Source organism: Cololabis saira, chromosome 23, assembly GCF_033807715.1.
Source record: "Cololabis saira isolate AMF1-May2022 chromosome 23, fColSai1.1, whole genome shotgun sequence".
Classification (NCBI taxonomy): domain Eukaryota; kingdom Metazoa; phylum Chordata; class Actinopteri; order Beloniformes; family Belonidae; genus Cololabis; species Cololabis saira.
Window position 1 is genome coordinate 29,596,812 of NC_084609.1, and position 21,766 is coordinate 29,618,577.

The 21,766-nt window shown below is 38.4% G+C and overlaps 1 protein-coding gene across 1 annotated transcript; it reads right to left on the bottom strand.

The window, feature by feature from the left end:
• Positions 1-498: 498 nt before the first annotated feature.
• On the bottom strand, positions 499-19,959 carry osgep (O-sialoglycoprotein endopeptidase). Its single transcript, XM_061714658.1, has 12 exons — positions 19,842-19,959; positions 18,108-18,227; positions 17,896-18,015; positions 15,901-16,076; positions 14,307-14,402; positions 14,174-14,223; positions 13,998-14,076; positions 5,026-5,091; positions 4,216-4,306; positions 3,260-3,335; positions 1,846-1,944; positions 499-823 (listed from the first exon to the last, which is right to left on the bottom strand). The coding sequence occupies exons 2-12, from the start codon at positions 18,220-18,222 to the stop codon at positions 784-786; spliced, it is 1,008 nt and encodes a 335-aa protein (XP_061570642.1). The 5' UTR covers positions 18,223-18,227; positions 19,842-19,959; the 3' UTR covers positions 499-783.
• Positions 19,960-21,766: the final 1,807 nt, after the last annotated feature.

Sequence of the window (21,766 nt, forward strand, 5' to 3'; positions counted from 1 at the left end):
GTTACTATAACAACGGTGATTAACGGTGCATTTCAAGTTCATTAAAAAAAATTCAGGGGTTGGAAATTTTACAAGCTTTTTCCACATGTGCAATATAAAAACTAAACTTCCCCAATGAATCCTTTATTTTGTTAGGGGAAATGCAAGAGCAGGTAATTTCCTGAGAATCTGTAGGTGTCCCGTCACACCTTGTCCTTCTATTGTCTGCATGTGATTCAAACAATAACCAAACTGGATTAATACGATGTGCTCCCAGCATTCCTTGCCTCAGGGCTTTATTTATGAGCTTTGTAATAACGGTAAACTGGTGTTTCCTGAATAAAGTTCCCTGAAACAGTTTAAAAGGCAAAGGCAGGTTCTAGTCCCCACACACAAAAGTGGTGACACATGAATCTGCAGTTAGTGATGTTTCTAAACAGCTTTAGGGCAAATCCACTGCAGCCACAAGACGGTATAATAAACTATCGTTTATGAAAACTCATGTTGATACATAAGTGACAATTGTGAAATGATGCACGATAACTGAAAAACATGTTGAACTGGTTTTTAAAATATATATTTTAATGAGCTAATGCGGAGGAACAACACACAGATGTCTACCTGGATGGATGTAAAGATTGTAGTTGTTTAAGAGTACAATATAGAAAATCAAACTCTTGAAACATGTATTCTTCCCATCTTTAAACATCTTTCACGCACGTGTGCAGCATCTCTATGTTGGGCTGCTCCGTCCAGGCGGGGTGAAGCAGACCTGCTGCAACCACAATCAGAACCGTAGTCCGGTCAGTCTCTCCACGTCACCTCCACCTCATCTGTCCTGTACCTGCAGCAGCACCAACACCCCATGTTAACAACCAGCTCAGGACTTACTGGATTTTGAATTGAAATTAAATTACATTTTATTTCGAACATGAAACGGTAATCAAAACAATAATCAATAAGTAAATGTAAATAAAACAAAAATATAAATAAAAATATGCATCCATCATAATTAACATGCTCGAAAAGGAGTAGGAAGAAGTAAAAACGTATTAAATCCTACCCCCTAAACTCTATTTCATTATAATCAAAATGTATTTAATTTCTATACAAAAAAACCAAAAGATATCTACATATAAATATCTATATTATACATATATAACACTATATATATATATATATATATATATATACATATGTATATATATACATATGTATATATATATATATATACATACTATATACATACATACATATATACACACACATACATATACACATAGTAATCATTTAAATCAGGGATTGTCAATCGGTGGTCCGCAGTGGTATTGCAGGTGGTCCGTGAAATTGGAAATGGAAAACAATAATAATTTATTTAAAAATATATAAAAAATATATATTTTTTAGACTCAATTTATTTTCCAAATACTATTCATTTTCGTGAATAATTTACCCATCCAAATTATGTCAAATGAGTGAGTGTTGTAATATTATAAGAACTCTTGGCTTCCTATTGTTCATTTTTCATTGACTGTTTTTTTTTTTTTTTTTTTTTTATAGCAAAAGGTGCAAATACAAATATACACTGATTCCAATGAATAGCCTATATAGGCCCATACTATTATTTAAAAGCCAGGTGCAAAAAAAAAACAAACATCCCCAAAAGCAGTTGGTCCCCGAGTTGCTTCTTGGTTATAATGGTGGTCCCTGGGACAAAACCAGTTGAAAACCTCTGATTTAAATCAATGAAATGTACACCGCTGATGGGATGGATGCAGTCTGTGAGCCCGTAATCCAGATCTTTAAATGTTAGATTGAGGATGATGAAGAGGTCAGACTGTGAGGAATGAAAACAGTGGATTGTACCTTTGTGTGATCCACGAGTCCTCCAGCTCCGTCACCTGACCCGAGCGGAACATCTCCCAGCCTGCCTGAGCGATCATGGCGCCGTTGTCGATGCAGAATCTGGGCCACAAACGTTGCTTTGTTAGCCAGCAGACAGGTCACGACACGAACATGGACATTCTTCACATCAAAAAGTTACGTCTTTGGTCTGATACTTTACACCTGCTGGTGATTTCTAAACTGGTGAGTAGTTCAGAGTCCAGAAACTACATTAAAATACACCAACAAATACAATTGGAAGAAAAAGTATGGGATGAATGTTTGAAAAGTATAGCCAGGCACTGTGTTATACAGCTCAAGACGTTACATAGACTGTATTATTCTAGAGAAAATCTGTACAGTTTCTTTCCCGTTTCACCCATTTGCAACAAATGCAAGTCTGCGACTGGTAATTTAGTACATTCTTGTTGGTTATGCAGTAAACTTCATACATACTGGAAACTTATTTTCCATTGCTTCTCTATGGCTTATGGGAGATGTTGGGAGCCGGATCCACTTGTAGCCGTTCTCAGGGCAACTACTATATTAACTATATTGATTTATAGTTATATGTAGATATGTCGATAAATAGATTTATAGTAATTTTTATGTATATAATTGGATGCAAATATATGAACCAGTGTATATAGCATATCTACTCTTATATAGTTATTCAAGTATATTCTTATACCATTGCTGTCTATTGTTCTCTATGATATTGTAGTATTATAGTAAAGTAATGATAATGTAATAATATGCATTATAATTACTTCTATTAGTATATACATACATAGTAGCACAACTAAATGATGGGCGTTTGTTTTGTTTTCTTTTGTTTGCCTTGATTTGTTTGATTTTGACTATATTTATATATACATATAATTGAGTATTATACAGTGCATTGCGAAAGTATTTGGTCCCCTTGAACTTTGTGACCTTTTGCCACATTTCAGGCTTCAAACATAAAGATATAAAACTGCAATTTTTTGTGAAGAATCAACAACAAGTGGGACACAATCATGAAGTGGAACGAAATTCATTGGATATTTCAAACTTTTTTAACAAATAAAAAACTGAAAAAGTGGGCGTGCAAAATTGTTATTATTTTTTTTTAATTTTTTGCGGCTCCAGATATATTTGTTTTTTGTGTTTTTGGTCCAATATGGCTCTTTCAACATTTTGGGTTGCCGACCCCTGCTCTATCTCATCTTTCAGACATTTGTCATTTCTGCCTCTAGGTGGCAGTATTGCGCTGCGACATATAAAAGGTTTTAAAAAGGACCATCAGCACACACACATCTGTAACGGTAGTTAGGAGAGTCTGTCCAGGGACCTCCAGCCAGCTGCACAGGGGGGTAAACTTCATCTGTGGTTTCTTAACAGAGTGAATGTTTACCGTTCGTCCGTGGCGAACAGCTTGGCTCCTCTCTCCTCACACATCACAGCCATCATCTCCTGCAGACGCAGGTTACCTGAGAGGAAAGCAGAAGTCACGTCCTCCACACGTTCCAGAGGAAACACCCGCAGCTTCACCCACGTCCAAAGCTGATCGTAGCTACAACGGTGGCAGGAGACCACGACAACCAGACAACACTTCCTACAACACTTCCTACTACACTTCCTACTACACTTCCTACAACACTTCCTACAACACTTCCTAAGATCAAGCAACATGATCACGATGATCAAGACACTTTCACCTGAAATTGGTGACAATGTAACAAAAGTACAGCTCTTTAAAAAGTGTTCGGCTTGTTTCTGTATGACCGATGAACAAAACCACAGCTTTTATAAACCACACCACCTGTTAAGCAACATCTTTTGAATCAGTATAAGTAAAATGATAGAACATTGAAATAGAGATCACTGAAACCAGCAGCTGATGAGACTGATTGTCTGACCTGCTGGAAATTGAAACATAGTTGGTTATGACTGTTGTTGAATGTATTTATTTTTTTCTTTTTTCTGTATTAGATCAGTTGTGAAGTTCTAGACTACAAATGAAATGAAATTGTGGACTGCTTTCCACCTCAGATGAACTCTTAACTGTGTAGTGTTCTTTTTTTTGTGTGTCATGTTCTCATTTTGCTGTCTTCTTTTTGTGGAATATCTCTGTATTTTTAATTTGATATTCTCTTTATCTAGTGGAAATGTATTTGGTTTGCTTTTATATGTTATGTTTTAGTACTGTATTATTTTTAATATGCTGGCGGACCCCAGGAAGAATAGCTGCAGTCATGCTGTAGCTAATGGGGATCCTCATTAAACAATTAAACCTCCCCTTCAGAGAAGTTAGTAGTTGATATTTGATGTTATAGATGTATTGTGGCGTGTCTTTTGTGCCGTACTTACAGCCGACGCCCCCGACGATGAGCACCTCCTGGGAGCCGCAGTGGGCCATGGCCCGCTCCGTGATCTCCACCAGCATGGAGAACAGCGTCTCCTGCAGAGCCGGGGGACGCCAGGGATTAGTGATGGGAAAAAAAATCGATATTGCAATATATTGTTGCGCTCTCTGTCGCTATAAATAATCGATAAACTGACGGCAAATATCGATATTTTATTACAACACACATCATGGATTTACGCGGTTGTCACCGCACTATTGTTCATGCACAGTGAGGTACGATGCAAAATTAAGTTGCTTACTGACTTTTCAGTATTAGAAACAAAGCAGTGCACTGTCCTGGTTTATATAAAACATGTTATTAATGTTCATGCACTTTAATTTGTCCAGCTGTACAGTGTTTACATTTACAACCCTAGCAGGCAGTGAGGTTTATACAAATACATTTTCTTTGTACATTGTATGAAGTTTTGGCGTTGAATAAATGCATAACTACAGACGTTTTCATTTTTATGGGTATTTTTTCTTTTTCGGTCTCATATATCGTAAATATATCGTTGATGAAATTTCTTACAATATATTGAATATCGTGTATCGTGATATTATAGTTATCGTGGGCCACATATCACCACAGTATTGAATCATGAGTTACCCGTATCGTCCCACACCTAGTAGTGATGCGGTCATTAAAATCACCTTTCCATGACCGTAGCAGGGCTGCAGCAGAAGCTGAGCCTGAAACACCTTCATCATGGGACAAACAGCTCTAGTGTCTAAAAGACTGTGAATCAAGTGGGATCAATGTCTGAAAGTACCTGCAGTGAGAAACACAGATCCTCCGCTGTACACTGTCCAGAGCTCAGCATCTTATTGGCAGCTTCCTGGGAAAGAAATACAAATGGTTGGAATTATTTCTCAAAAGAGGATCTGGTATATATGTATTTCTTTTATTATTATTCTGTTCCTTATGTGATACATCATATATGATACAAATGTAACTCCCTGCATTAATTTTTTTTTTTTTAAGATTTTTTTGGGCTCTAGCTGCAGATATTAAGTTTTTTTTGGCCTCAAGCTGCAGATATGAAAGGGGTAGAGAGAGAGATCGGGGATGACACGCAGCAAAGGTGCGCAGGCCGGGATTTGAACCTGCGACCGCTGCAGGAGGAGGACTGTAGCCTCAGTATATGAGCCGCTGCTTAACCCACTGCGCCACCGAGCGGCCCAACTCCCTGCATTCATGGCTGGTCATGGATCGTCAAAGAAGTGACTGGGAAATTACATTTTGAGTTTAGGATATTGTAGGCGGCCAGTTTAATTATGCCTTGATTTTTTTTATTAATTGTTTGTGTTGTATTTATTTATTTTTTGTTATTATTTTGTCTTTTCTTTCTTTTCTTTTCTTTTAATTTTTATATTTTCTAAGGCAAAAGATATGATATTGTGAGGAAGGGTCAGGACTCAGCATTCTCTTCCTCCTGTTCCCTCTCCAACACATTATTTTGCTGATGTACTTTATTTCGGTTTTGCTTTTTTTTTTTTTATGATTAAACTTTTTTATTGATTTTCCATCACTCGATCAAGCACTTCACATGTCCATAATATGGCCATTTACAGCAATACAAAACCACGCTGTGAACACGAGAAAGGAAAAGACAAAGAAAAAAAACAAAAACAAAAAAAAAAAACAGAAAACAAAGAAAATGCACATTCCTCTTGACACCATATGCAACACCGCATTTCCTCCTACAAAATTGCATTTCACATTCATCTACCACACATTATTTGATACACATACCTCCGGGATATGACACAAAGATTTCAATTATTATGGCTAACCTCTCCACTCATCATTTGCAGATATGGTTCCCAGACTTTTCTGAACACACTTATACTGTTGTTAACTCTGTGAATAAGCTGCTCAAATGAAGCTATTTTAGCCAGTTCATCCCTCCATTCCTTAAAACTGACCTTCTCTCTTGACTTCCAATGCCTAAGTACTATCCTGCTTCCTGTTAAAAGGGCCAGTTTCACCCAAGAACACTTATGTGCAGACAAGTTAGCTTCTGTTGGTATGATGCCTAATACACATAGTGCTGGATCCTCCGTGAGTTCTGTTCCCAATATATTGTTAATACACCTAACAACCGCTGACCAGATGTCCTGTACCATTTCACATTCATACAACATGTGGATCAATGTACCCCTCCCCTTGTCACACCTCCAACACTTGTCGTCCTCCCTTAGTCCCAGCCTCGACATCTTTGCTGGTGTCCAGTAATTTCTATTTATTATCTTGAAATTAATTAGGCGTGTTTGCATGTCCCGGGCTGTGGAATACCACGATTGTATTGTCTTCCTCCAGCTATCCCCTTGAATAGTTATTCCCAAATCTTTTTCCCAAGCCAGTTTGACACCCACATAATTTGGTAGTTGATATTCTCTAAACTTATTATAAAACCTGGACGTCCCTCCTTTAAGCTTCCAGCTCGATCGCCACAACTCCTGAATATCAGTGACAGGGGCAACATGTTTCTTCCTATCTGCTGTTGTTATGCAACTCCTAATTTGCAGATATTTCCAGAAATCCTTCCGAGGTATGTCATATTTGGACACCAGCTGCTCGAAGGAGAGAAAGTGTTTCCCATCGAACAGGTCTTCCATTAGCATTACTCCTGCTCTCACCCAATTTTCCCACATGATAGACTTCTTATTAATTTTCCATGACTTATTATACCATATTGATGACCCCTTGGTATAATGGGGATTCGAGCTACAAATCTGATGAGCTCTTCTCCAACTATCTCTAGCAAATGCCAGCACAGGATTTCTATAAGGTATCTCCCCTCCTGTCTGAGTAAGAAAAGCTTGTATTGAGCAGGGCTCCACTAGCTCTTTTTCCATTGCTACCCATGCAGGAGCGCAGGCACCTGACATATTTGATTTAGACAGCTGACTTAGTGAGAATGCATAATGATACCAATCTATCCTTGGACACCCAAGTCCCCCCTCCCCCACTGATGCATACAGTTTCTTCTTATTAAAAGAGGGTTTCTTGCCTGCCCATAGAAAACTACTTATGGCTCTGTTAAATCTAGCAAGAAGTGGGGGCGGAAACTCCAGAGGTAGCATATATGTTACATAATTCATCTGCGGTACTATAATCATCTTTAAGACATTTATCCTACCTATCAGTGACAGACCCAATTTAGCCCAATTTAATAAGTTACTTTCAATTTTTTGGATAAGGGGCAGCAAATTCACGTTCATTATGTTTTCCAATCCAGGCGTAATCATAATACCCAAATAAACCAGTCCGGTTGGAAGCCACTTAAATCGCCAGTTACTTCGAATACTCGGGGGGCACAATTTAGACAAGGGCATGGCTTCGGATTTAGACCAATTGATCTTATAGCCTGATATACGCGAGAAAGAGCCGATCAATGACAGAACCTTTGGAACTGCAGTTTCTGGGTTATTTGATAACCACAAAACGTCATCCGCATACAAAAGCAATTTGTGTTCTTTCTGTCCTGAAACTATGCCTTCGATATTAGTGTGGCCCCTGATGGCTGCTGCTAGTGGCTCCAGGGCCAGGGCGAAGATCAGAGGGGACAGGGGGCAGCCCTGCCTGGTCCCACGTAAAAGATTAAAAGGAGTAGAAATATTCCCATTTGTGAGGACAGATGCTCTTGGAAATCTATATAACAGCTTTACCCATTTAACATATGAGCTACCAATCCCAAACCGTTCCAGTATTGCAAACAGATACTCCCATTCCACTCTATCATACGCTTTCTGTGCGTCCAGAGAGAAAGCCACCACCGGTTCTGCACTATTTCTTGTTTGCCATGTGAGATGCAGCAATCTACGTAAGTTATCTGCTGATGTCCGGCCCTTGATAAATCCTACCTGATCTGGGTGGATCAGTGTTGGCAGGTACCTCTCTAGCCTTGTTGCTAAAATCTTGGCCAAGATCTTTGCATCCACGTTTATCAAGGACACTGGTCTATAACTCCCGCACATTTGTGGGTCTTTACCCTTTTTATGAATCAGCGTTATTATTGCATCCCGCATACTTTCTGGTAGACTCCCCCTCTGGAACGCATCCTGAAATACGGTGAGAAGCCTTGGAGCCAGCAGATCTGAGAACGTCTTATATAGATCTGTGGGGAACCCATCACCCCCTGGAGACCTCCCAGCAGCAAGGGCTTTAATGGCTTGGTGGACCTCTCCTGAGGTGATGGGTCCCCCCAGCTCCTCCCCAACTGGCCCAGACAACTCTGGCAGATCAGTGCCAGACAGAAAATCTTGGAATTCTCCAATATTCCATGTGTCCTGTGACGTATATAATTTCTGGTAGAACAATTTAAAAATGTTATTAATCTCCATGTTATCCGTTACAGTCTCCCCTTTTTCATTCTGTATCCCCGGAATCAAGGTTTGTGTTTGCTGCTGTTTCACCCTCTGAGCCAATAACCTCCCTGCTCTTTCTCCCTGTTCGTAATATTTCTGTCTGCACCTAAACAATGAGAATTCTGCCCTTTTCTGCATGATGCTATTTAAATCAAATTTTGCCTTACTCAGGTTAGCGAATACTGTCTGGTCCCCACCGTCCGCATATTCATTTTCCAGGTCTCTAATCTGGACTTCTAATTTAGACAGTTGGTCCGCTGCCTGCTTTTTAAGATAGGAGGAATGCTGTATTAATCTACCCCTTAAATATGCCTTAAAGGCGTCCCAGACCACCCCCGGATTATTCACCGTCCCTTCATTAATTTCCCAATATTCTAATATTTGCTGTCTGATAAAATCACAAGAACGTTCATTTTGGAGCTGTGATATATTAAATCTCCAGCGTGTGGCGCGCTTTTCATTCTCAGTCTTAAATCGCAAGGTCAAATCTACCGGACCATGGTCAGTAATCACAATATTTCCAATAGAGGTCTGTTCTACTATCGACACTAGTTGCTTCGACACCAAAAAATAATCGATCCTAGAATATGACGAATGTGGGTTGGAAAAGAAGGTATAGCCCCTCTCCTGGGGATGCAGAAGCCTCCACACGTCCACCAGACCAAGTTCTTCTGAAATTGAATCAATAGCTATTTGGGATTTTTGAATAGGCCTAGATCTATCTGTATCACCCGATCTATCTAATACGTTGTCCCTCACTTGATTAAAGTCACCTCCAACTATTACATCAGTATTCCCCATATTCCGTATTATTTTATTTAAGTCAAAGAAGAACTCTGGCGAGTCTACATTGGGGGCATATATATTTACCAAGGAGCATCTTTTCCCCATTAACTCAATATCAAGCGCTACCCATCTCCCCTCAGTGTCATTTTTCTGTTCATATACCTTTGTGAATATATTTTTTCGTATCAAAATAATAACGCCTCGTTTACTGGAGGAGAATGTGCTGTAGAAAATCTGACCCACCCAGTCCCTCTGTAATTTTTGGGATTCTGTCGGGTCCAAATGTGTCTCTTGAAGGAGAGCTATGTCTGTCTTTTTTTGTTTTAAATACATCAAGAGTTTCCTTCTTTTAATGGCAAGGTTAGCCCCCTTTACATTCCAAGTAACTATCTTAAGTGTCCCTGTCATAGTGATAATTCATTTGTATTACATGTCCCACGCCCTGCTCTGATGTCACTATGTGTATTCAAATATTCAGAGAGATGTTCTATGCTTGTCATAAGAGTGATCTGCGGTGTCACCATACTATCCAGCAAACCAGAATGTGCTAAACTATTGAAAACAAGAAATAATAAGAAAACTGTCAGAAAAAACACATACGTTACCAACCCCTGGCAACAAAGACCATCCAACAGGTCCTGGTCTGCTGCCATCCTCAACTTTGATAACGAAAAGAAAATAACCTACTATAATAGGTCCGTGGGACTCAAAGTGCCCGGCTGCCAAACACCCCACCCCCCCTCGTCTCCAATTCTCTTATTACCCTTCTATTTGTGCATATCAAATTGTAACAAATAATCTATTGTAACTGGGCCCCTTTAATACCAACCTCAGTGCAAGTCTATATCCATTGTACAAACCTAAAAAAAAAAAAAAAAAAAATCAGACCAGCCCCTCCAAGTTCCCCTCCCCTCCCCAGACAATTCACAATTATACATCCACCCACTGCCAGTACAGAAAAAATATAGTAATCCGCCTGAGATGTTCAGTCCTCAACATTGAGATTATTGACCACTAGTGCGGTCTTTTCTGTCCCAATCCCCAGATAATCAGGCAGTCTGAACCCCCGTTTTGACTATAACCTCAATAACATATTTACAAAACATATATGAATTATGTTGTAGTGAAATTATAATGACTCCCATTGCCATAATAGTCCCGTAGGAGCAATATTGTCTCTAATTAACAAAAAAAGCAAAAAGGTAATATGAATGCTCATGAACGGTTAATTGAAATTACAGATAATATGTCTTACATCCTTCATATAGAGTGCTAGTGGTTCCTCATCTCTGGTTTCTATGTCTGGTAACACGAAGCCCAAGTCCCAAGGGGTTGCGTGATGCTCTGTCGCCCCCTGGTGGCTGACCCTCAGCAGGCGCAGCTGTCAGCGCAGAGTGGAGATGAATGCCTGCGCCTCCGCGGGGGTCTTGAAGAAGTGGCTTTTGTTGTTCACGGATATCTTCAGTGTATCCGGGTACAACACGGCATATGATACACCTTCCATCAGTCGAAGTTGGCGTTTAGCTTCGTCATATTTTTTGCGCTTCTGCACCGTTTCTCTAGACAGGTCCTGTCTGAAGTAAATGCGCTGGCCCCGCCACTCCACGTTTCCCTTCTCCCTCGCCGCTCTCAGCACCGCCTCTCTCGCCCCGAACCGGAGGAACTTGACCAAGATGTGGCGGCTATATCTCGCTTCAGGATTTGGCTTGGGGCCACATCTGTGAGCCCGCTCCATCTCAAAGCCCCCGCCAATGTCCAAGCCCAGCCCCTCCTCCAGCAATGTACCCACAAACTCCTCCATATTTCTCTTCTCAGAGTCCTCCAAAACACCAACAATACGAACATTATTACGGCGCCCCGCGTCTTCCAGATATGTCACCTGTTCCTGAAGCTGCGTCAACGTTTTATCCACTCGAGTTACCTTTTCCTCTCTCGTGTTACATCCATCTTCTAGCGCAGAGATGCGGGTTTCAGCCTCCGTGATTCGGCCCCCGAGCCGCTGTACCGTCGTCTGGAGAGACTCGAGGCTGCCTTTCATTCCTCCGATGTCGGTTGCGATTCCCTGCAGCATGGACTTTATGCTGGCTAGCTCCGTGGCTGTATCACACCGGGCCTCGTCCGTTGCTGTCAGCTCCTTTTCATCTTTCTTCTTCCCCCGCGCGCTTTGTCTTGGTTCGTCTCCTGGCATGTTGTCTATTTGTTCTTATCACTATTAGACTTATATTCGAGCACTTAGTAACGCACTATCTCATTTTTATAGGGGTGTAATGTGTTTGGCTCTGCGGAGTTCCTCACTTCGCAGCCATTCCGGACGGCGTCCCACGTGACTCCCCGGTTTTGCTTTTTTTATATATATTTTGACGCTTTTAATTTGATGGTGATTTGTTGTTGTTCGAGATAAAGCCAACAATAAATAAATTATTTATGATACCTCTAATTTTAGGTTATGATATGTGATGCCCCGGCAGATTATTTAATTCAGTTACAAAACATTTGTGTAACAGTTAAATAAGGTAGGGAACAAACAGATGCAGCTCCGTCAGGCTGAGATCACGTGACTGCACAATATTCCACTTTTTTACTTTGAAAAAGTCTGTTTTTATGTCTTGTTTTTGAGTCAGCGCCCAGCTTTGATGAGGAGCTGCTGCAGTTTCCTGACAGCGAGGAAACGGTGAAGAGAATTTTAATCTTTTCTCAAACTTCACGTGAGAACAGCACCAATGTCCTCGTTAATCTTCTCCAGTCACATTTCTTGGAGCAGTTCAGGTGGAACGTGACTCATGTTTAAAGTGCTCAGTAGTGCCCCCTGCTGACCCGTTAGAGTATGACACGTTTGTATAAGCTGTTACGCACCAGCCGTGAACTAACTGTTACTTAACATCAAACACTCCAGTCCACTTCAGCTTCTGTGCCACATGTCGTGTTGGTTTATTAGCTGCGTTCAGTTTTTCATCAGCTCATCCGTCCATAATTTATACATACATATAATTGAGTATTATATCACCGTATTGAACAGTTATTGAAACTTGTCTTGTTTTATGTAAGAATGTAAGAATGTATGTCAGATTCAGGGGGAGGACTCGGTAAGTGGTTACTTCATTCCTACTCCGTTTCCAGCATGTTGGTGGATCTGTGAACTATTATTATATGAAGTGCTCTACATACATATACTGTATATATGTATATATATATGTATATATACATATATATATATATGTATATATATATGTATATATGTATATATATATATATATATATATATATATATACAGATATGTGAGAAAGTGAGCAACCCCTCCCCTTCTCACCATCACGAGACTTTTTTTTAATGTGTGTGGAGGATTGGGCGTGGTCTGCAGGGGAGCAGCACACAGGTGTGCCTGGTTCTGCTGATTGTGGCACACCTGTGTCCAATCAACCTCTCCACCCTGCCTGGGTTTATAAACAGCAGCTGCATACCAGAAGAGGGGTCTGCTGAAGGGAGGAAGCTGGCTGACAGGCTATTATATGCCCCATTGTGCCTTTTTTCAGAATACGGATTTTGCATTCCACCTGTATGTCTGTGTTTTTTTTTTACACAAAATAAAAAGCCCTTGTTGTCCCCTTGTACGTGGGGAGGCCGCTCTGGTTCCTCACAATGTATCCTGTTTTTTCACTTTTTTGTATGCTTTTTTATCATGCATGTTCGAAATAAAATCTTCAAATCAAAAAATCAAATCAGGACCCATAACCAGAACCAAGCAAGGTTCAGCAGCGTTCAGTTATTCTGCTCCTCACCGGTGGAACAAACTTCCTGTAGACCTGAGGTCTGCTCCAACTGTAGATCCTTTAAATCAGAACTAAAAACATTACTGTTTACTGAAGTGTACTCCTAAATTAAATACTTATGATTTTTGAAAACCGCGCAAAGTTACAATAGTGATGGATAAGCCCTGAATACAGGCATTGTGGCATAGAATTGTCAAATTGGTTTGATTCACCGCACAAATCGGCACAGATTACTTTTGTAAAACTGTATTTGACCCGGTCTTTGTACGTTTTGACTGTATAGAAACGTAATTCTTGCCATTTTAAGAATGAGATGTACCTGCTGGATCTACTGCCCTTACCTTTTAACAACTTTTTTAACAGCTTTTTATTATTTTACCTCTTGTCTTATCATTTTATTTGTTATTTACTGTTTAATTGTGTCTTGCCGCTTTTAATGTTGATGTAAAGCATTTTGAATTATCTTGTGTTGAATTGTGCTATACAAATAAACTTGCCTTGCCTAATGTCCCATTTTCTTTTACAAATTATACGAGATAAATACAACATAAAAAGTCCTGTCAACTTCTTTTGAGTCTTTTTCATTCATTCTTAATATTCATCATCATATTTTTAGCTTAACTAACCACAATATGACCAGACCTTGCCGTTAATGAATAAACAGGAGAACAACGTTCATCTTCTTGGGATTTCTCAACTTCTTGTTGGGACAAGCTGAAAGTTGAGCTTAAATACTATCTGCATTACAAAAATGCGAAATTTAAATGTTTTACAAAACAAACACATTTCCATTTCCACAGATGAGTGATCCACATACCTCGATATAAGACTGAATCCCAGAAAAAGACACGTCCATGCCTTTCACCGTGTACGGCAGCTCCACAAACTGACTCCCTCTGCGGGAGAGGGAGGGAACGGTTAAGAAAGTTAAGCATCGCAGAAACAAAACCTGTAAAACAAACTCAACTCAACTCACTATTTAACTTTACTTACTTTTTGGCCATCTGTTCGATGTTATAACCTGGACTCGGATCGTTGGAAATCTACGTGGAGACACAGTTTCACATGCAGGTGCTGATATACATTTATAAAAACCACTTGATTTTATGAAGCCAAAAACACAAACCTTAATAACTCTGGCAAACCGGTCCAAACAGTTCCCAACTGCGATGTCAATGGTCTCCCCAAATATCCTGTACCGGTGCTCGGAGTACGCAATAACCTTCAACACAACACCACAATCTGCATTATGTTCGATAACAGTACAGAATCCACAATTAATGCTTCACTATGTCAAAAACTAATTTTGCTTGCTGGTCTAACAGCAGCAAAAAAGATGGAGATGCAGTAAGATGGAAACCACCACACACGCTTAACATCTCCCATTGGTATTTGACTTTTCTTGATATTATCTACCTGGAAATATCTACATCCCCAATCCATAATGCAAAACAACTAAATATTTTATTCAGGTATATGGCAGCAGATCAAATTAAAGCCAAACTTGAAAGATGTATTATAAATTGATATAGACTACCTTGTTGCAGCTATCCTTGTCCAGTTTTTGGTATTATTATGTTTTGCCTTTGTTTTATTTTGTCCTCTTTTTTTTGTTTGTTTGGTTATTTTTTATTGTTGTATTATCTTTTTTTTCTGTTTTCCTTATTATTAATTATTAATTGTTGTCATCGAATGCTTAAGTCCGAGGGGTGGGTTTGGAAGGGGATGAAAATATAATGTATAATATATATGTGTAATGTTTGTTTGACATCATTGTGGATGCCACCGTTTATAATAAAAATAAAAAAAAAAGAAATATACATAAAAAACATTTGATCACAAAAAACACCAGAAACTAATCAAATTGGCTTCCAATAAACATGTATGACTGCAGATGTTAACTCACAGCAGAGCAGTAACTACGGTGATGGTTAGGTCTGTGTTGAAAAAAAATCTATTTTCCAATTCTAAATCGATTCTCATATTAATTCCTAAAAATCGATTTGTATGTCTAAAGATCGATTTTTTTTTTTTTTTTTTTTTTTTCATCATTACAACTTTTGGTATTTTTTTGTTTTTGCCCAAAAAAGGAAAGTTTTGTTGGACACGAGAATAACTGGTGTCATGTTTTTGCCTTTAAATATGTTTAAAGGTATGAAAACATTACAGTTTTCAGTTATAATTGCATAAATTGTCTATATGTCATTACTTTATATACTGTCTTGGGGTTACATTTGCATAAAATTTTAAAAACCAAATTCTCAAAAATGTAAAACCGAAATAGTACGAAAATGGAAAAAATTATAACGGAATGTGGGAAAAATAAAACCGATTTCAAACCTCTGTTTGGTAATTCTGACCCACGATGTTTCTGAAAGCAGTTCTATCAGCATTCTGGGAGCTGATTGGTCCTTACAGCATCATTATCTGCAATACTTGCTGTTTAATCTCAATATAATACTAGTATTAATATGTTGCAGAACTACAGTCATATCATTCATGCAACAGCTCAAAAAAAAGTTTTAATAACACTAACCCAAATCAATATCTGAATCGAATCGGATGGAATCAAATCTTGATAATCGATTCTGAATCTTAAGAATCGGAATCGAATCAATTCTTGACATGTGAATGGATCCCCAGCCCTGGTGATGAAGGTGAAGGTGTGTGATGAAGGTGTGTGATGAAGGTGTGTGATGAAGGTGTGTCCCAGAACTGACCTGCGTGTTCCCCCCGCTCACATACAGCACGGTGGGGTTGTCTGCCTTGGTGATGAGTCTTCCCATCTCAATGTGTCCCACGCAGTGGTTGACGCCCAGCAGGGGCTTCCCCCACAGCTGAGCCACTGTACGTGCCACGATCGCCACGGTTACCAGAGGAGCACCCATACCAGGACCTGCAGCGGGGGAAACATGTCAGGCTCAACTTTTCACAGTAAAATAGTGGGTAGGATAGTGAATTTGATTGATATGATTATTACTTTTATGCATCTTCTATCATTGTGTTCAACTGAATAAAATGAATGAATTAAAAACATTCAGCCCGTAAAAACAAAATACGAGCAGGGCTGATAAAGACTTTTATTTTGATAGCGGATATATGCTGAGAGTAGTGTTGTTTCTGTCAGCCTGTTTCCATTTTAGTTTTAGTCTCGTCTTTGGGTCCAGCCATCAATTTAGTTTTTATTAGTTTTAGTCACGTTCATTCTCCTTTTAGTCTTGTCAAGTTTCAGTCGACTAAAAGTCTGAGCATTTTAGTCTAGTTTTAGTCAAAGATTGTATTTAGCCAAACCCATTTTACAATTCAAACAAGGTTATCTTATTATTAGATTATTGTTACCTTATAGACTCAAGAATACATTCATTCCAGATACAGAAGACTCTAATTTGAGTTTACAACATATTTATTTTTCCACATTTCTCCCCATCTTTTTCTTTTTCAACGACACATTGGGTTTTCTTTTCCACGTCTATGTAGGAAAGTGTATCCAAAGATGGTTCTTCTTCTTCTCCAGCCCCAGAGCAGATCCCTGCGTTTCTCTATGTAACTTTGTTTTTAATGGACGTTAACTAGAGCTCTGCGTTAACGGCATCAGCCTCTAACTCTGCAGCTGCATCTTCTGGATCTGATTCCTGCTGCAGCGACTGGGATTGAGGACTAACGTCACCCAGCAGAACTAAACCAGAGAAACTACTGAAAACATGGACATTAAACCAGAGAAACTACTGAAAACATGGACATTAAACCAGAGAAACTACTGAAAACATGGACATTAAGGATCTTTGGTAGAACATTTCGTCTAGTTTTGGTCAACGAAAATGAAGACACATTTTAGCAGAGTTTTGATTTTGTAATCTACATTTTAGTCTTGTTTTTATTCCTCTACGATATTGCATTATATATTTAATTATCGTTACCGTCACATGACCAGCATTTTAGTTGCGTCTTGTCTCGTTTTCCTTAAGTGATAAAGGTTCGTTGACAACAATATTTAGTCATAATTTCACTTTAGCTGATAGTAGTCCATACAAACCTCCAGAGGATGAACCGTTCAACTTCATGGAGAAATAATGGTTAGGAATAATACTATATAAATAAACTGTTTTTACAAGTGTTATATCTTATCACATGGAGAGGACGGGGACACTTGGCACAAAATCTGCCCATGTGTTGCCCTCATTTCTAAATCTTGTTATTGGCCACAGTTGACCTTGAAACAAGATTGTTCCTCTGAACCCTAGGTGGCTGTAACATGTCCCTGAAACACCCAACGGTATGTCATCTGTAATACTGCTGCTACTTACTACTCTACTGCCCTTACCTTTTAACAACTTGTGCTTTTTATTATTTTACCTTGTTTCTTATCATTTTATTTGTTATTTACTGTGTAATTGTGTCTTGCTGCTTTTAATGTTGATGTAAAGCACTTTGAATTACCTTGTGTTGAATTGTGCTATACAAATAAACTTGCCTTGCCTTAACCAGGCATTGAAGAGGAAACATGCTTGTGAACGTGGCTCTAAACGGTAACATGTTTTTGTGCTGTGACTCCACTTGCTCCACAGACAATTTGGAGACTAAAGTGGATGTAGACATAACTTCTTCATAACTTTTCTTTCCACTGAACACCCTTAGATTAGCTTTGCCCTCATTTAAATCGTGCTGCTGCCAGACCTGTTCTCTGAAGGCAGTAAGGCGGGTTAAGGTTTGGTTACCTTTGGTGTACGCCACGCAGTCGATTTCCGCCGGTTTGAGTCCCGCCTGCTCCAGCGCCTCCTTCAGGACGGTCAGGATGACGGCACGATGGTGTCTGGCCGTCTCGCTGGGCATGAACCCTGACGGGGAAACCACCAAACTGTCAGCTCCACAAACATTAGTCACAGTTTGACTCAAGACCAGGGTGCTGAGGAAGTTTAAAGGAACTTGCCTTGACCAGGAGGAGTAATAAAAGTCCTTCTTGGGTTGGAAAGCACTTCACCATCCCGCATAATGCCAATGCCAATCTTATTGGCACTGCCTTCAAACCCAATTACTATCGTCATGGCAGCTGCAAAAGCATTTGCAGGAAAGACAATATTCTGCAGTTAGACAACAATAATAATAATAATAATAATGATAATAATAATTTAGCAAGAAATCCATCTTTGTGTAATTCCCATTTAATTCATATGAGGAGTCCATTTCAGTCAAGCCAGAAAACAAATAGGAAAGGATTGAAATGCTCCAGAATAAGAATTAAGTCAGCTACATGGTCATTTTGATCATCTTTGATAGATTTTGCAGCCCTAATCAATACTTTGACATACTAGAATATCAGTCTTGTCTGATTAACTTGTGTCTTAAATTTTAAAGAACCAGTTGACAACTGCCGAGTTTCTCCAATCGAACAGGTACAACAGACCCATTTAAGAGTCTGTTATTTAGTTATTTATTTAGTGACGTCTGAGTAAACCTATATTATACTGTTAATATAAACCAGACTGATAAATCGTGAAAATGAAAAAAAAATTAACATGTCAGTGAAGGTTTGAAGTGGATTAATAGTGTTTATTTCAGACTGAATGTTTAAGAACATAGTAGCACTGGTTACTGTGTACATTCTTAATAAAGAGGTGACTAAATTAGGTTAGACCAAACTCAGATTCGTGTTCTCATCAAGCCTTTTATCCAGTGAGGTGATGTCTGATGAGTTGATGGCCAGACTGATAAAGACAAGAGTTGACCTGTCTGTCACAGAAAGTCGTGGTGAAGGTGGAAGGAAAGTGGGAGGAAGTTTAGAGCCAAAAAACTGTTATTTAATTCTTAAGTTTCAGTCATAGACTGACATATGTAAGACTTTGCTTCTTTAACGTCGACAACTTGATTTCCTCTCCTGATTTTACTTTTCTTTATGTCATCACTAGCAATATACCATTACAGGACTGTCTCATAAAATTAGAATATTGTGATAAATTTCTTTATTTTCTGTAATGCAATTAAAAAAACAAAAATGTCATACATTCTGGATTCATTACAAATCAACTGAAATATTGCAAGCCTTTTATTATTTTAATATTGCTGATTATGGATTACAGTTTAAGATTAAGATTCCTAGAATATTCAAATTTTTTTAGATAGGATACTTGATTTTTCTTAAACTGTAAACCATAATCAGCAATATTAAAATAATTAAAGGCTTGCAATATTTCAGTTGATTTGTAATGAATCCTGAATGTATGACTTTTTTGTTTTTGTAATTGCATTACAGAAAATCACAATATCCTAATTTTCTGAAACAGTCCTGTACACACCATTATGATAAAGTTGAAATCACTGATCTCCCGTCAAACCCCAGATAGAAGGGTGTGTTCATTAGATGCTAAAATAACTTATTATAATGATGTCATTTAACTTTCAGTCAGAATACTGACACAGTGTATGCATTTCTTTTTATAGTTTAACTTGCATGTGTTCATTTAAATGTCAATCTTCGTGGCAAATGTTTCCTGACAGAGATAGACTCCCACAAAAAGCAACAACACCCCCCATGCAGGATTAACATTTATGATCCAGAGAAATAAAATGATTATAAAGTAATCAAGCACTTACAAGACCACAATCACTGGCTTTTATTCACCAGTTCATATTAAAATGTAAACAAAACCAAAGAGTATTAGTTTACCAAGCTTCCCAATTCCCGTCTTTAGGTCACATCAATCCAAATCTGAGCAAGTTTAATCTTTAAACCAGTAATTTTAAGCGTGGTAACTTCTGCAGCTCAATGAAGCTACAAGGACCCCGAGCCCTAAGGTGCCCGACACGCGCCTGACCAGAAAGCCCCGTTAAGGCTCCATTAATACAGCAGCACCGCTTTTTTCTTTTAATCGTTTCAAAGGTTCATTATAAAACAAACATGGCAAATATACATTCCATACAAATACATTTGCAAACGAAACTAGGTTGATAAAGGGAACACTAGATTGCACACTGTATGTAAACCTGAGAATAAAGTGTCAAGAGAGTGAATGTCGGAGGTCAATTATAGAGTAATATAATATGAAAATAAGGTACAAACAGTACTGGAGTTGTAAAAAAGAATCAGGGGGGATGGTGGATTTTATCATATGGGGACAGATAATTTGTGCTGATTACAAATAATATAATATATTACAAATAATAGCAGTGACCAAAACACCTGCAGAAATACTGCAGGAATGACATAGCAGCAGTTAAATGCAGCCTTCTGTAAGCTTTAAATATCCACTGGGCTTACATCAAATACATCAAAACACAACAATAAAAAACACTTTTCTGAACTTATCAATATGACTCTGTCCTTCACAGGATAAGTAAAATGGATCAATGCAAAAACTCAAAATCTTTGTTTGTCTTATTTCAAAGTTAAAATGTCTAATTTTAGTAAAAAAAATCTCATTACACTTAAAATAAGACTCATCACTGGAAAAAACAACAATTTTCACCTGTTTCAAGTAGATTTTCACTTGAAATAAGTAGAAAAATCTGCCAGCGGAACAAGATTTTTTTGCTTGTAATAAGAAGATAAATCTTGTCCCACTGGCAGATTTTTCTACTTGTTTCAAGTGAAAATGTACTTGAAACAGGTGAAAATTGTCAAATAAGTTATTTTTCTGGTGTTATTTTTCTGGTGATGACTCTAAATGTTGAAATAGCAGTAAAACCACATTCATTGATGAAATGACATAAGGGATGGAAAGGAGGGATGGCAGTTTTACAGGGGGGATGATTTGGACCGTTTTTATTTCAGGGGGGGATGCCATCCCCCCTCATCCCCCCTGATCCCCCCTCAACTCCAGTACTGGGTACAAACAATAATAAATAAATACATGACATTTAAGTAAAATAATACAACAAGGTCCATCATACAAGGGGTAAGTAATGATATCAGTCTTCTAAATCAGTCGGAAAATGTCTTAACACTTCATCAATTTTTTGTGCTTTTGTTTCAGTTATTAGTTTTAAAGATTTTAAATATAATCCAGATTCATTTAAAAAAAAATAAAAAAAATTGGGGGGGGATGACTTTAGATACAGGGTTCCTACGGGTGCTTGAAATCCTTGAAAATGCTTGCGTTTCAATGTTATGTTTTCAAGGCCTGAAAAGTGCTTGAATTTTAGTTTAAGTACTTGAAATTATTGAAGTTGAATTGAAGTTTGAAAGTGAAGTTTTTGTGTGATTATTTTTAATATTGACTGCCAGATTAGACGGCAAACCAAGACTTCTTGCAGATAGGCGACACATTTTGAAACATAGAAATGTATGTCAAGAAAAGAAAATGACAGGGTGTTCTCAGATCTCTCTGTCTCAGTGCGAGTGTGCCTGGAGAATGCCAAGTGGTGCACCTTTTTTTGGATAACATTTTGTGTTCTCCTTTCATTTTTAAACATTTTGCTATTATAAAACATAACTAGATGTTTACAGCATGATATAATGTACATAATTGTGATAAAAAGCGGAAAAAATAATTATGAGTGTATATATTCCTGTAGATATTTTACCACAGCGATAAGGTGCTTGAAGATTTGGAAAATGACCCTTGAAAGTGCTTGAAAAGTGCTTGAATTTGA